General features: G+C 46.4%; 1 protein-coding gene across 2 annotated transcripts in view; it reads right to left on the reverse strand.

Moving 5' to 3' along the window:
* The window catches only part of VPS16 (VPS16 core subunit of CORVET and HOPS complexes), a 315475-nt gene that overhangs the window by 19239 nt on the left and 281799 nt on the right, over window positions 1-14437 (reverse strand). For both annotated transcript variants that reach the window (XM_077448719.1, XM_077448718.1), the window contains exon 22: window positions 7908-8004. In XM_077448719.1, coding sequence (XP_077304845.1) covers window positions 7908-8004 — 97 coding nt within the window. The remainder of the gene's footprint in view (window positions 1-7907; window positions 8005-14437) is intronic.

The raw sequence follows: 14437 nt of genomic DNA on the forward strand, positions 1-14437 counted from the left end.
CAGAGCAAGGCATACTGGCCAAAAAATTCCAAGCTATTGGACAGTATTTTCTCCTGTGGAGATCAAGCCCGCTGAACTGTAGCCAGCCTCAAGTCAACTTAGAGAGACTGGCATCAGTGGTTATCTTCCAGACTCCTGAAAAGGAAGAATATCCAGCACCAGTCTTTGCTCTGCAACACCCTGGAAACAGAGCCTTCCGGCAAAGCAATCCCTGGATCCTCAATTTCCCGATAGGGAAAGAACCTCTACCAAGACCTGGAGTAGGGCTGTATGTAAAGAACGTGCTTTGACCCAAACACAGCTTCCTTCTATAGAAATATATTGAAGGAACCCCTGGAATTGAATTCTTCTAGAGCAAAGATTGCAGTAAATATTGAGGTGTCTTCAGCAAGCCCAGCACTTGGGCTAGATGCTTTGAGAATCCTCCTGAGCTGTGGCCAACCCAAAGGTAAGATTCACAAAAAAACAGCTTTCCACTGCAATTACAGAAATCTTTGATGAGCCTGGAGACAAACCGCCCCATGAAGATGAGGGTTTATTGATGAGTTTGGAGGTCATCACTGAACCATCTAACCTATCTGAAAACAGATGGATGTTCAGCGGGTTGAGATCTTAAGACAGACTCATGTTCCTATTTGACTTTGGAACTGCCACCATTCAACTGTCTCACAATAATGAGCGCATAACTACTGCTCCGAGAGCAAATGTAAGGCAAAGACTGACAACTCTGTGACAGACCCCCACCCAAGAGGTGCCCCCTTAACCTACCAGGTTTCTGCCAGTAAAAGATGGAACAAACCACCTCAGACACTGCCCTAAGTCTTACTGGCCTGAGATACTCTCAAAAAAAAAAAAAAAAAACACAGCAGCCTCAGATGCTTCCATCACCCCGGTGGGGAATAGCTTACAGCATCTGGTATCCCAGGGCAGTCTCTGTAGACTAACCAGGCATGATCCTGCTTAGGCTTCAATCAACGGAGATGAGGCATGAACAAGGTGATGTAGCCACAGTCTGACGAAAAATGAATGCACCAGGACACACTGCAATGCCAAACACCACAGTGGTTCAGATGCACCCAAAAACCCCGGTCCATTGAAGGATGTGGATACCTGCCAGATCACTGAACCTGAGAGCAGTGCCCCTGCTTCCTCCGGCTGCCTCTCTTTTTTGGAACCTTTTGACTGGTATAACGGGTAACCTAAAAAACAGTCCAAGGATGCAGGCCTAAAACAATGTTGGTTTACCTCTAAGCAAGCCCTTAGGTATGCAAGTACCTAGGCATGCAAAGATGCAGGTATACAAGTGCTCTTGCCATTCATGCATTCATGTATGCAGTACAGGGTCAATACGCTCATACGGATGTACCCTCAGGCAAACAAGCACCCAGGCAAATAGGCCCATATGCATGTAGTCCTATGTAAATAAGTACATAGGTAAATAGTCCCGGAGAAAACAGGTACATATGTATACAGCTTAATGTCAAACATATGTATGCAGTACAAATGAAAATATGTCAACGTGTTTAAGCAATAAGCTTCTAAAGAAGCATGTGTTCATGCATTTGGGCAAAATATGAAAGTGTGCGTGCTGTATACATGCATTCATGCAACATGTGCTCATGGAAATAGGCATTCTCGCAATAAGCAAGCATGTGTTTATGCACCATTACGCAACACGGATCTATGTAGACATGTATAAACATGCATCTTTATGCAACCATGTATCCTTACGTGATAATGCATCCTTATGCGATCCAGCATCCTTATGCGATCCATCGGCTTTATGCGATCAAGCATTTCAATGCGACCATGTATCTTTATGTGACCATGTAAAATCATGTATATCTATACAAACATGTCTAAACACGCATCTTTATGCGACCAAGCATCTTTATGTGATCATGAATAATAATGTCCATTTATATACACATGTCCAAACATGCATCTTTATGTAAACATCAATAAACATGCATCTTTGTGCATCCATGCATGCTTAAGCAACCACGATCATGCATCTCTATGCAAACATGTATAACCATGTATATTTATGCAAAACATGACAAAAACACGCATCTTTGTGCAATCAAGCATCCCTGTGCAACCGTGTGTTTTTAGCAACCATGCGTTTTAGCAGATTTGCAAGCAAGCACCTGCTTAACTGTAGCTGGACCCATACTAGACATGCAGATTTTTAGTCAAGCACATATGCACTATACTGGAGATACAAACTCCTTAAAAAATGCATCCATGCTCACGTTTTCCAAAATGTGTATATTTAACATGCATTTAAGGAACAAGTTTGCAAGCATGTATACTACGCTGCACCTACTTATAGAGTAGTCAACACTTTAAAGCGAACTGCAAATGATCCAGGGGTGTTTGTAACTTACAGTTGTACCCCTCCAGATGAGCAGTAAATATGCAGCATATAATCATGACTTGTCTTCACATAGTTCTCCTATAGTAAGTACTCACACTTTGTTAGTATCCTTAGGCTGCTGCTATGTCACCAGAGGCTTACTGAACCTGTTGCCACATGGCATGGCTGCCCTTCCACTTCCTGCCTATATAAAAATGGGCAATACGGAGCAAGCATGTGCCCTCTAGTGGCTGGAGGAGAAAAGGCAGCCACATGAGTAAGCGTACATAGAATTAAACAGCACACTGCTCCCAGTGGCCACTGGGAGAACAGACAGATTTCTCTTTTTCTTTTTAAAAAGAAAAAAAGAAAAACTGCAAACAAAGGCAAACTTACCATTCCTGCTGCAGGACTCAACAGGAGTCCAATCTTCATCCATCACGGCGAGCTTTGTCATAAAAGACCTTCATAGACTGGGTCCTGCTTAATCTGGGGTCCACCCCCCTGGACCTGTATAGCACCCTGCAGGAAAGTACCTTGGTCAGAACAAACACTGCACAGGTTTCCATTATGCAGGGTACAGCCACGACAATCACCTTCAAGACACTGGTGAAAAAACTGGAGGTACTTCCTGTATGGGAGGGGTCATATGGGGGGAACTTCCTATCTATTGGTTGCCAGTGGCCAAAAAGGGGCTATTAAGATGAGATCTGTCTCTTCTAGAAGAAATTTCTGGAGGACTACCGGAATTAGCCCGATAGGCGGGAAGGCGAAGCAAAGGTTGAATGGCCAAGCATTTACTAGAGCATCGATCCCCAGAGATTGATCTGCTGGGTTCAGGGAAAAGAACTTGTCTGTCTTGCAACTGCCCTGATTTGCAAAAAGATCTACTTCGGGAGATCCCCATCTGTTGGGGCAAGTTCTACAAAAGTCTCCGGATGGAGGGACCAATTGTCTCAACACACCTGGTAGCAGCTGAGATAATCTGCCAGACAGTTTTCATCCCTGTACTGCTGTGATCAAGGCCAGATTCCCTTCTGCCCATGATAAGATACCCCTGGGCTATAAAGTGAAGGATCTGACTTTTTGTATTTCCTTGCTTGTTGAGGTATGCAACAGTAGTAATGTTGTCGAATCTGTACATTGTGACCCCTGACCTCCGTTTGAAATGCTTCCAATGCTCTCTGTGGTGCCAGAAGCTTCCTCTGATTTAAAGAAAGCCTTTGCTTCCCTGGAGTACCATCTTCCCTATGCTACTGTGTTGTTTAGATGGGCTCCCCATCCCCAGGAACTTGCATCTGTTGTGATCCTCTAGGACAGGGGTCTCCAAACTATGGCCCTCCAGTTGTTCAGGAACTACAGTTCCCATCATGCCTAGTCATGTCTGTGATTGTCAGAGTAGTACAATGCTTCATGGGACGTGTAGTTCCGCAACAGCTGGAGGGCCGTAGTTTGGAGATCCCTGCTCTAGGATATTGGAATAGACCATTGTAATGGATGTGATCATGAGTGTTATAAGTGAAATGCCTATTTCTGGTACTCTTATAGGTATAAGTGCTTATCTTTCATTATCAGTTATCAACCTTAATCATAATTAAGATGTCTGCCAGCTTCTCCCTTCATGTGGAACGAAACTGCAAGGGTTAAAAAGAGCAACGTCAAAAAAAAGACTGCGCCTGTTTTCGGCAACATGAGACTACACCCAAGAGGAAGAAGGGGCTGAAAACTTTTCCCTTTTTTAGACATAACCCAGCTAAAAAGCTTATACTCTGTCACAATAATGAATCATTGATCTAATTCTTGATTTGATAGTGAGATATCTGGCTCACATGTATATTAGCCTGGGTCCAGGAAATAAAAAAGCAGAAGTATCTGAATACTGAACTACGTGTGTGTCAGTGTTTGACTTCAAGTGTGCACACTTATATTAAGGATTAATTTGGCCAGCGGGTCAGAAACAATCCCGAGCTTTCCCAGTTCGGATCCAAAACAGCTGGCGCCCAACGTGGGGCTCGAGAGTCGGTCCAAGGGACAGCCGAAACGGAAAGAGACCGAAATAATACCAAATATGGACAGGCCGGAGCCTGATCAACTCTGGATAAAATGTTAAAATCCTTGTCTCTAGTGAACTTGTGTATCCACCCGTTTCTTAGTAGAAACAGTTGCAGTGGTTGTTAGTGCAACCTTGCCCATGGAACTGCGGGAAAGCAAGAGATCATCAGACCCACTGCTCTTGAGATTTATCTGAGTGAGATCCAGTGATTGGTCTGTAAGGCTAAAATCACTTGCATCATCTTTGAGACTTTCCTGCGGAAGGAAAATCTTCTGATTTACCTAACAAATTTTGTTTCCTGGATAAGTCACCTTATAGGCTGGAATCAGGGAAGACTTCTCTCTATTGAGCAACCAACCAGCCCAGCAACTGTAAGTAGTCTTGTACGGTCTGGGAATCTACCTCTAGTTTCTGGTATGACTCTGCCACCACTAGGAGGTCGTCCAGGTAAGGGATGATTGTAATCACTTTTAGCCTTAACGAGACAGTGCTTCTCCCAAGACCTGCGTAAAAACGTGTGGGGCTGATTACAACCTGAAGGGTAGGGCTTGGAAATGAAAGGGATGGATCTTCAAACCCATCTTGAAGGCTAGTATCAAATTTTTTTGAAAGCTGGAAAAATAGGAATGTGCAAATCGGCATCCCTCAAATCCAGTGTAGCCATGAGGCAGTTTGGGTAAAGCAGATTTTTGATTGAAAACACTGTTTCCATGTGAAAAAGCTTGTACCTGATCAAGCGGTTTAGAGACCCCCAGTTTGTAAATGAAGCCACTCCAAAACTCCATAACACCCCCGTGCAGGAGAGAGGAAAAATATGCCCCCTTCACCAAGTCCCACAAGGTACAAGGGGATAAGACTCACAGGATTTGCAATTGGGTACAAATACTCCAGGCTTACCTGTGAGGTGCTGGTGCCTGCATCTGCTGCCTGTGCAGGTGCTGCAGAGGAATCCATCCTGCTCTTGTGCTGGTCCGCAGCCTCTGCTGGGTCTTCACACTTCTGAACACCAGCCGCCTAGCATGCTCTGTTTGAGCTGTTGGAGACCAGAACCAGCATCTCCGGCACCTGCTGATGACGTAAGCTGCCTCAGAAGTGACCCGCTGATACTTCCTGTGTGCCAGCTTGGAGCACAGCACCACCCCCCCCCCCCCCCACGCGCTTGTGGCTCTCACTGCTTTCACCTGCACAAATAGCCAGGTTGTCAGCTAGTACAAACTTTACCCACAAAAAAACTACAGTGTGTGGAAAAACCACCACAAAAAAACAGGGTGCTCCTCAACGGAGAAGCAATACCCTCAAACCACACCAAAAACTGCGGTAACTAATGCAACAGTGCATTAACTTAACGGTACTGTGTTTTTGCAAAAAAAAAAAAAAAACAGGAAAAATTGCATATGCAATTGCAACTATACAGCTGCCTCAAATCTTTTCAGCCAAAACAGGCATCCGCCCGGGGCACTGACATCTACCTTGTAGAACCTTGTAAACGTGTAAACAGACAACCAGGTCGCCGCTCTACACATTTGAGCGACAGATGCGGAGTGGGCCACGACCGGAAAGGGGGGCATCTGTCCGTTCAAGGCGTAGGCTTGTACTACAATCTGTCTGATCCTCCTGGAAATGGTGGCCGATGAGACCACCATGCCTTTCTGTGGACCAGCCACCAAAACAAACAGTGAGTCCGACTTCCAGAAGGAAACCGTGGCAGACAAATACACCTTCAGAGCCCGAACCACGTCCAGAGCATGAAGGGCCACCTCCTTAGGATGTGTCGGCTTAGGACACAGAGAAGGTAGCACAATGTCCTCATTGATGTGAAACGCTGAGACTACCTTCGGCAGGACGTGGTAACAGTTTCGGTGGAGGAAAGGCATAGATCAGCTGGTACTGATCTCACGGAGCCACCAGCGTGCCTGACGAGTCTGCCTACGTATATCGTCCTGGACAGGATCCAAGGCACTTCCGGGCATCCAAAGAGGCTCCAAAGAGCCGGTTGCCAAGGAAGGGAAGATCTGCCAGGGCTTTTTTGGATGCCTGGTCAGCAGACCAGCATTTCAACCAAATCAGGCGCCTGAGCATCACTGCTGACACTGAAGCCACATCACAAACGTACTTAAGGACATGCACTAGTTGGTCTGCTAGTTCCACGCAGACAGGAGAAGCCTGCTGTTCTGCAACAGTTAGTGTCTGCGACACACATTCGGATGCCAGTACTGGTCGCATGGTTGACCCCACAACCGTAAACTTAAATGCAGGAGTCCTCTCTACCGGGATCGTGGTTACATTGTTTAACCTGGATACTGGGGGGTCCACGACCGGAGGAGCCGACCACTTTTTGAGAAGGCTCTCCTCAAAGTGGCAACGCACCACCACGTATTTGGGGACCGAAAAGGTCCGTTGCGGTCGACCATATTCCTTGTAAATGAACTTGTCAAAATAAGTCAGATACGAGAACACCTTAGATGAATGGCTGGCTTACGGGACCCAAAAGGGACTGCTACATCAGCAGAGGTATCTGCTGGCTCCTGAATCTTTAGGGTATCACGCACAGCTGTGATAAGTGCTCCAACAAGCGCTTTGTCGCGCACAGACCCGGACAGGGACTCATCCTCACTGTCCGAACGGTCCTGGTCATAGTCATCTGAAACGACAGAGCAGGGGTCACCAGCCTCAGCAGGGCCCGAGTCTGCGTCAGAGCTCTCCCCAGAGGAGGGGGGGCAGGGGCCGCTTTTTAGCACCTTGCGCCAACGCAATGCCTCCATCTTGGCAACAAACAAATTGAGGACCGCCGACAAGGCGTCCAAGGACACTGCGCATTCCGCAGGCGAACCGGTTGCAATTGCTTGGACTTTGGGGGAAGAAACACCAGTTTCTGAAGCCATGCTGACCCTACCTTGTCTACCACCCGAAGGGGACTTAGGACAGTGATAGTCCCACCCTCCTTACTGCTGCTGGCTGAGGAGCTCTTTCCCGCAGGGCTCACCACCCTGAAAGGTTCTGCGCTATCCAGCAAGTAGTGCCTGTGGTCTCTGTTGGCTCCCAGGTGCAGAGGGATCCGCTCTGTGTTAGTGGAAGCTGCTGCTAATGAAACCGCTCTGCAATGTGCTCAGGCGCAAAGGAAATAGCCGCCCAGCATCCAGTATAAGGACATAAAACACTGGGAAAATGCCGCCAGAGCAGAGGGACACATGCTGCCGCTAGAGAAAGCTGAAAAATGTGTTCAGGCTCCTAGAAAATGGACGACGGCATCACACTTGAAATTGTTCAGTAAAAATTATTATGGGAAACAAAACAGTGTCAGAATTTATTACCGTCTTCCTAATGCGTCTTTTTGTAGGTGATCTGGTTGGAGAGATTTTCCAACACTTCCTATACGCACAGAAAGTGAGGGGGAATTGAAAACTGAAAACATCTAAGATAGAGCTGAAATGTAACCTTTTTATGAGTCTTAACATTTGTAAACTAATAATGCTGATAGCAAGTAAAAGCAATTACCAAGTATCCTATGGGGGATTTTTTACTTTTTGAAAAGTTCTCCAACTCATCCCAATCATTCTTCTCTGCCAGAGCAGTTAGTTTCAGCCACCAGTACCTGAGGAAACAGACATATGTTATCTTCATCTGACCAGAAAAAAAATGAATACTTTATGCTTTAGTGAGGAGAGAAAATGTGTAAAGTTAAAGCTGGAATCTACAGGATTTTTTACATCAGCATAATAGATAATTTCCAAATAATGAAAACTAATCTTTAGAAGAAACCTGTACTCTGAGAAATAAGTAAGCCGCCATTGCTGTATTCCTGAATATGATAGATACCTGCCTGTTATACTGTACTGTGCAAATGTTTTCAGTTCTTTCACTCACTGACTCAGAACAATCACATAGACACTGATGTCCAAACTTTGGATTATAAAAGAGAATATTTTATGTTGGGACTTTAAATGAAGCATAGCTGCACAGTGGGTATGCAAGGACATGTCTGAAATTGATTGGTTTAGTTATAAGATTCAGAAAATTTGAATTAATAACATCATAAACAGTAAGTATCAATAGGTTATATTTGCATATAGGTATATATACAAGCGCATATTGCAACATAATTTACAATAGTAATCAACATCTTGATGAAATCCATAATTGTAAAAAGAGCAAAAATAGTCTTCCATTAATTGAAGCATCCTCGTGTCTTTTTACATCCACCTGATAGAATCTGGTAAACGTATGGATTGAAGACCAAGTTGCAGCCTTGCAGATTTGAGCCATGGAGGCTTGACGATACACTGCCCATGAAGCACTAACAGTCCTAGAGGAGTGCGATTTGTTTTGAGAGGGTAGAGACTACCTCTTAAGCTAGAATGATTACTTGTCGAATCCATTTAGAATAGTAGATTTCCATGCTGTCTGTTCTCTTTTAGGACCTTCAGGCAAAAGGAACAAAACATCCGCTTTCCGAATCTGAGCAGTTGTCTTTAAGTAGACTTCTCTCACCAAATTAAGAGAATGTAGTGATTTTTCTTCCATAGAACCGGGTCCTGGAAATAAATGAAGATAGAACAACATCCTGGCTTAGATAAAAACCTGATACTATCTTCAATAAAAAGTTAGGATGAGGACGCCATACTACCTTATCCTTGTGAACAATAATAATATGGCTCTTTACAACAAAAAGCAGCCAATTTTGATACCCTTCTTGCAGCAGATACGGTTACTAGAAAAAATAGTTTCCTAGGGGGTAGCACAGTGGTTAACACTTTCACTTAGCAGCAATAGGGCTGCTGGTTCAAATCCCAACCACGACACCAGCTGCCTGGAGTTTGCATGTTCTCCCTGTGCCTGCGTGGGTTTCCTCTGGATACTCTGGTTTCCTCCCACACTCCAAAGACATGCTGGTAGGTTAATTAGACCCTGTCTAAAAAAATCGGCCAAAATATGTGTATGTGTTTTTAAGTGCGTCGGGAACCTATGGGGTAAGGACCGCAATATACTGTAGATGGACACCGGCGGCAAAAAGCGCCCTGAGGCGATTCAGTTCGCATAGGTAGCGGTATACACGTCAATCATTCATTGCCAAAAAAGGACCAATGAAATATGTTGTATCGGTCCAAAAAAAGACCATTTTGTAATGCAGCCAAAAACTAAATTCAAGCCCCAAGGATTCAGGGTTGACCTAACCGGGGATTAAGCCGTGTTACCCCCTGAATAACGTTATGAACCAAAGAAAGCAAAGCAAGTGGTCGTTGCACTTGAAAGCACTCAAAGCCAGCTTTATCACCCCATCTGCAGAAAGTCAAGGATTCTACCTCTGACCTATTTCCTGGGATGCAACCCCTGGTTTCACACCAGGAGACATATGCTTCCCAGACTCCATAATATATAATTATGGAGGCCAGCTCCCTTGCATTAACCAAGATGGAAACCACTGAACCAGACAGCCCACGTTTCTTCAGTGTGTGGATCTCAATACCCAAACCGTCAAGTTTAGCGTTTGTAATATAGGATGGAATACCGGACCTTGCAAAAGAAGGTCTGGCCGTGGCGGTAGGGTCCATGGGTCCCCTACTGTTATCTTTACGATCCCTACATACCAAGATTTCCTAGCCCCACTGGAGGCCACAAGAATCACAGACTTCTTCCATTCCTGCCTGATCCTGCGAAGAAGTAGTGGATACAGGCAGAATAGGAGGGAATGCATAAATCAGTGAGAACCAATTCCACGGGAATAGCAAGGTATCTGTTCCGCATACTAGCGGGTCCTTTGTTTTTGACACAAAGTTGTCGATTTCTTTGTTGAACCTGGACGTAAACAGATCCATGTCTGGGATCTCCCATCTTTGACATATTGACAGAAACCTATCGGGGTGAAGGAACCATTTTCCCGGGCGACTCAACTAGTCCGCCTGCCAATTTTCTATTCCTAGAATGAAGACCGCTGATAGGTAAAGTTTTTTGCCCAATATAGGATATGATTCACATTTTTCTGGGCCACACAACTTCTTGTGTCCCCTTAGTGAGTAATATAGGCCATTGCTGTGGCATAGTTGGATTGAATCATGGCAGGACAATACCATAGACTGAGCGGTCAGGCCCTTAGAATCAAATGCTCTGCCTGAATTTCTAGAATGATAATGGGCAAGGTAATTTATGATCTGGGCCACTTCCGAGGTAACTAATGGATGGATTTTCCCCTTTGCAGATTTTTAGATATTCACCATAAACCGAGGCTTCTGCATACTCAGCCTACAGTACCTGGTATTTCCAGGTGGTCCATCCAGGTGCTAACCAGGCCCGACCATGCTTAGCCTCCAAGATCAGACAATATCCTGCGCCTCAACTTGAGCAGCTATGTGAGCTCCCCATCCACCTATCCCATAATTTACGGAACTTCTCTGGGCACCCACGGTTGGCATAGATAACTTTTTTATATGGTAAAACACTGTTCACAGCCCTCTTCCACTGCTGGATCGTAGGGGAAGTAGGCCTGAGCCATAACAGGGCTATCTGCATCCGAGCAGCGAAGAGGGCCTCCTGTAAAAACGTCCTAAAGTGTTTGTCCTCCTCAGGAAGAGGAAGAAGACCAAGGATACACTGCCGTGGGCATAACGTGAGGGGGGAGCCCATGTGGTCATGAAGGAACTTAACTTGTGCCCAGTATCTCTGAACAGGCGGGCAGGACCAAATGAGGTGGTAAAAGGAACTGTTGGTATCTCCACATCTAGGGCAAATGGGGTCAAAGTCTAACTTAAATTTGGACAGGCGACCCGGGGTAAGATATGTGCGGTGGAGCATATAGAGATGCGTCAGCCTATCCGACATCTTAGGAGATACCACCATAGACACTGTTAGTATGTCACTCCATTGGTCATCCTCCATACTCCCAACATCAGCCTCCCATCGTGCTTTCAACTGATAAGCTCTAGCTGTGGCCTGAGGGGTAATAAGGAGCTTATAGAAACAAGAAATCAATTTCCTCGAGTCATCTCCAAACACCAGGTCCGTTAGGGCCGTGGAGTCCAGTGATGGAGAGGAACACCCAAATTGAGTCTGAGCTGCGTGACGGACTTGCAGGTAACGGAACAGCATATGATTGGGAAGGTCATATTTCTCCTTAAGCGCCTGAAACGTTTTCATGCCCTGAGCTCTGTATAGCTGGGACAGATATACTATTCCTCTACATATCCATATCTTGTAATCCGGCACCCTCAGCAGCTCGGGTAGAGAAGGATTCTCCCACAGAGGGGTGTGAGCGTGCAGGATGGGAGCTGCAGTCAACTTCTGCACCCCACGCCAAATTCTACTATGGTGTAGAAGCATGGGTTGTCCAGCCTCCGAGCGTGAGAGCCCCCTATGACTACAAAATAAGATCTGGAAGGGGTGCGCAACCACATCCGTGATTGCTGTACACACCAGAGTGGAGTATCGAAGCCTATCATAGGTGTTGATATAGTAAAAGTGGGATAGCTGGGAGGCCATATAATAGGCTGCCAGGTCAGGCAGCGCCGCTCCCCCCAAATGGACAGGACATTTGAGAGTCTGCCAGGCCAATTTATGTCTGGAAGAACCCCAAATAAATGAGTTTAGGATCAATTCCATGTCACAGGATATATGGGCTGGGATATATATTGGAGCGTGCCAGAAAATATAAAGCAGTTTGGGAAGGAGCATCATTTTCACAAGTCCCAAATGTCCCATGACCCCAAGAGGAAGTCTAGACCAAACCTGGGTCCTGCATTTTAAAATGGGGAAGAGTGGTTTTACGTTCAAGCGGATGTAATCCGCAAGGGATCGGGAGCACTGTATTCCCAGGTATTTAATCCGGTCCGTACGCACAAGGGGAAGCGCCGCTTGCGTCGACGTGGGGGCAGTCACATCTATGGGGAGAATTTGGGATTTGGACCAGTTAATTCGGAGCCCCGAAAAATTACCGAATCTTTGTATCAATGCCAAAACCGCTGTCAATGAAGGGCCAGCATCTTCTAGGTACAACAGCATGTCATCAGCGTACAGGCTGAGAACCTCCGACAACCGCCCCCTGCAGAGGCCCCGAATATCAGGGTGCGCTCTGATGGCGATAGCCAGAGGCTCCACAGCCAGCGCGTACAACATAGGCGAGATAGGGCATCCCTGGCGCGTACCGAGTGATAATGGAAAGGGGTCAGAGATCTGTCCATTTACCAATATACGAGCAGTGGGGGTCTGATAAAGAAGCTGAATCCAACGCACAAATCTAGGGCCGAATCCAAACCTGCGCAGGCACTCCCACAGATACTCCCACTCCACTGAATCAAACGCCTTAGCGGCGTCCAGGCTAACCACTACCCTGGCACCAGAATTATCATGAAGAGCCTGTAGATTCATGAAGAGCCTCCGCAGGTTAAACGCTGTACTTTTCTTGGGCATAAAACCAGTCTGATCTGTGTGAATAAGATGGAGAATTACTTTGTTAAGTCTAAGGGCAAGAATTTTAGCTAATATTTTAATATCCAATTGCAATAGGGAAATCGGGCGGTACGATTCGGGGCAAAGGGGATCTTTGTCAGGTTTCGGGATGAGGATGATCAGGGCCTCACTCATGGTACGGGGGGAGGGATCCGGTATCAAACACATGGGAATAGAGCATATGAAGTTTAGGAATCAGTACCTCCTGAAACTGGGAATAAAATTCCTGAGGGAGGGAATCCTGTCTCCCACGCTGATCCTGTGACACCACAGCACCGATACTCACCTAACCACGTCTGGCAGGCGTCCCTCCATTCCGGCACGTATGTCTCCCTCGAAATCCCGACAATCGGCGGCGGCGCGATTGTCACAATACCGCCGACATGTGAGTGAGGAGGGGGAGGAAAATGGCGGCGCGGAGGAGCCGGGAGGGCCGCGTGTGGCGGGAGACACGGACAGGCTTCTTGAAGCCATTACATTGTGCCGCACGTCCCTTACATCCCAAATTGAGGAAGTGCAAACGGACATCTCTTTATTGAGGCAAGACTTTCAGAAACTGCGCGACCGGGTGAGGGAGACTGAGACCCGTATCAGTAATATGGAAGACGCTCTCCCACCACTGCAAAGTGATGCTGACCACATGCAGAAGCAAATAGATCTCCTGATTGCTAAACAGGACGAAATGGAAAATCGTATTACGCAGATGCAACATCCGATTGATTGGTCTCCCGGAGGGGGCTGAAGGTAAGGACCCCACAACTTTTCTGGAACAATTGCTGATAAGTACCTATGGTCGAGAGTCTTTTTCCCCCATGCTGGCAGTTGAACGCGCGCATCGTATGCCTGCCAGGCCTCCACCTCAGGGTGCACCTCCACGCACCTTCATTGCAAAACTCCTGAACTATAAGGACAGAGACGCGGCCCTCCGCATGGCTCGGGAAAAGGGTAATATTCCTGTGGGCAATATTAAAGTTGCAATCTTCCCTGATTTTTCCGCGGACGTCCAGAAACGCCGACAGAGTTTCATGGAGGCCAAACGATTACTGCGTGCACAGCAAGTGAAATACTCTATGCTATTCCCAGCACGCCTCAGGGTGGAGGCAGGAGACCGGGCGATCTTCTTTGAACAACCCAGAGAGGTCATAGCATGGTTGGAACGCAGAGGGCCTCAAGATGGAGCTGCCTGAGACCCATTGGGACGTGTGAGCTAACAAATTTTTTTTCCGTCTCTCCCCTGGTGTTCTGGAACTGTGGCAGGTCGCCTGATCTCTACTTGCTGCTCTATCATCGCCAGGGTGCTTGCATCTGCGGCGTATGTTACCTTCATGCCCTTTTCTACTTTGAGATCTGCTGAACTTTCCGATTCATTTGCGCCGGCTGATGGTGTCAACGTTCATGGATCAACTTTTTTCCTTTTTTCTTAGTGTCCCTATTGTGGGACCTTTTCTGCAATACATACCTATTTGCTTTATTTCAACAATTTTGATTTTCCCTTTTTTTTTTCTCCCGGAGCAAGGGGAGACATGTTAGGCCTACGGGCTAATTGCACGGTGCAGCGAAACACTGCTCCATTGTCTGCTGGGACTTCT

The sequence above is a fragment of the Lithobates pipiens genome, unplaced genomic scaffold, assembly GCF_037356315.1.
Source record: "Lithobates pipiens isolate NorthernLeopardFrog02 unplaced genomic scaffold, aLitPip1_a1.2 Scaffold_22, whole genome shotgun sequence".
Taxonomy (NCBI): Eukaryota; Metazoa; Chordata; class Amphibia; order Anura; family Ranidae; genus Lithobates; species Lithobates pipiens.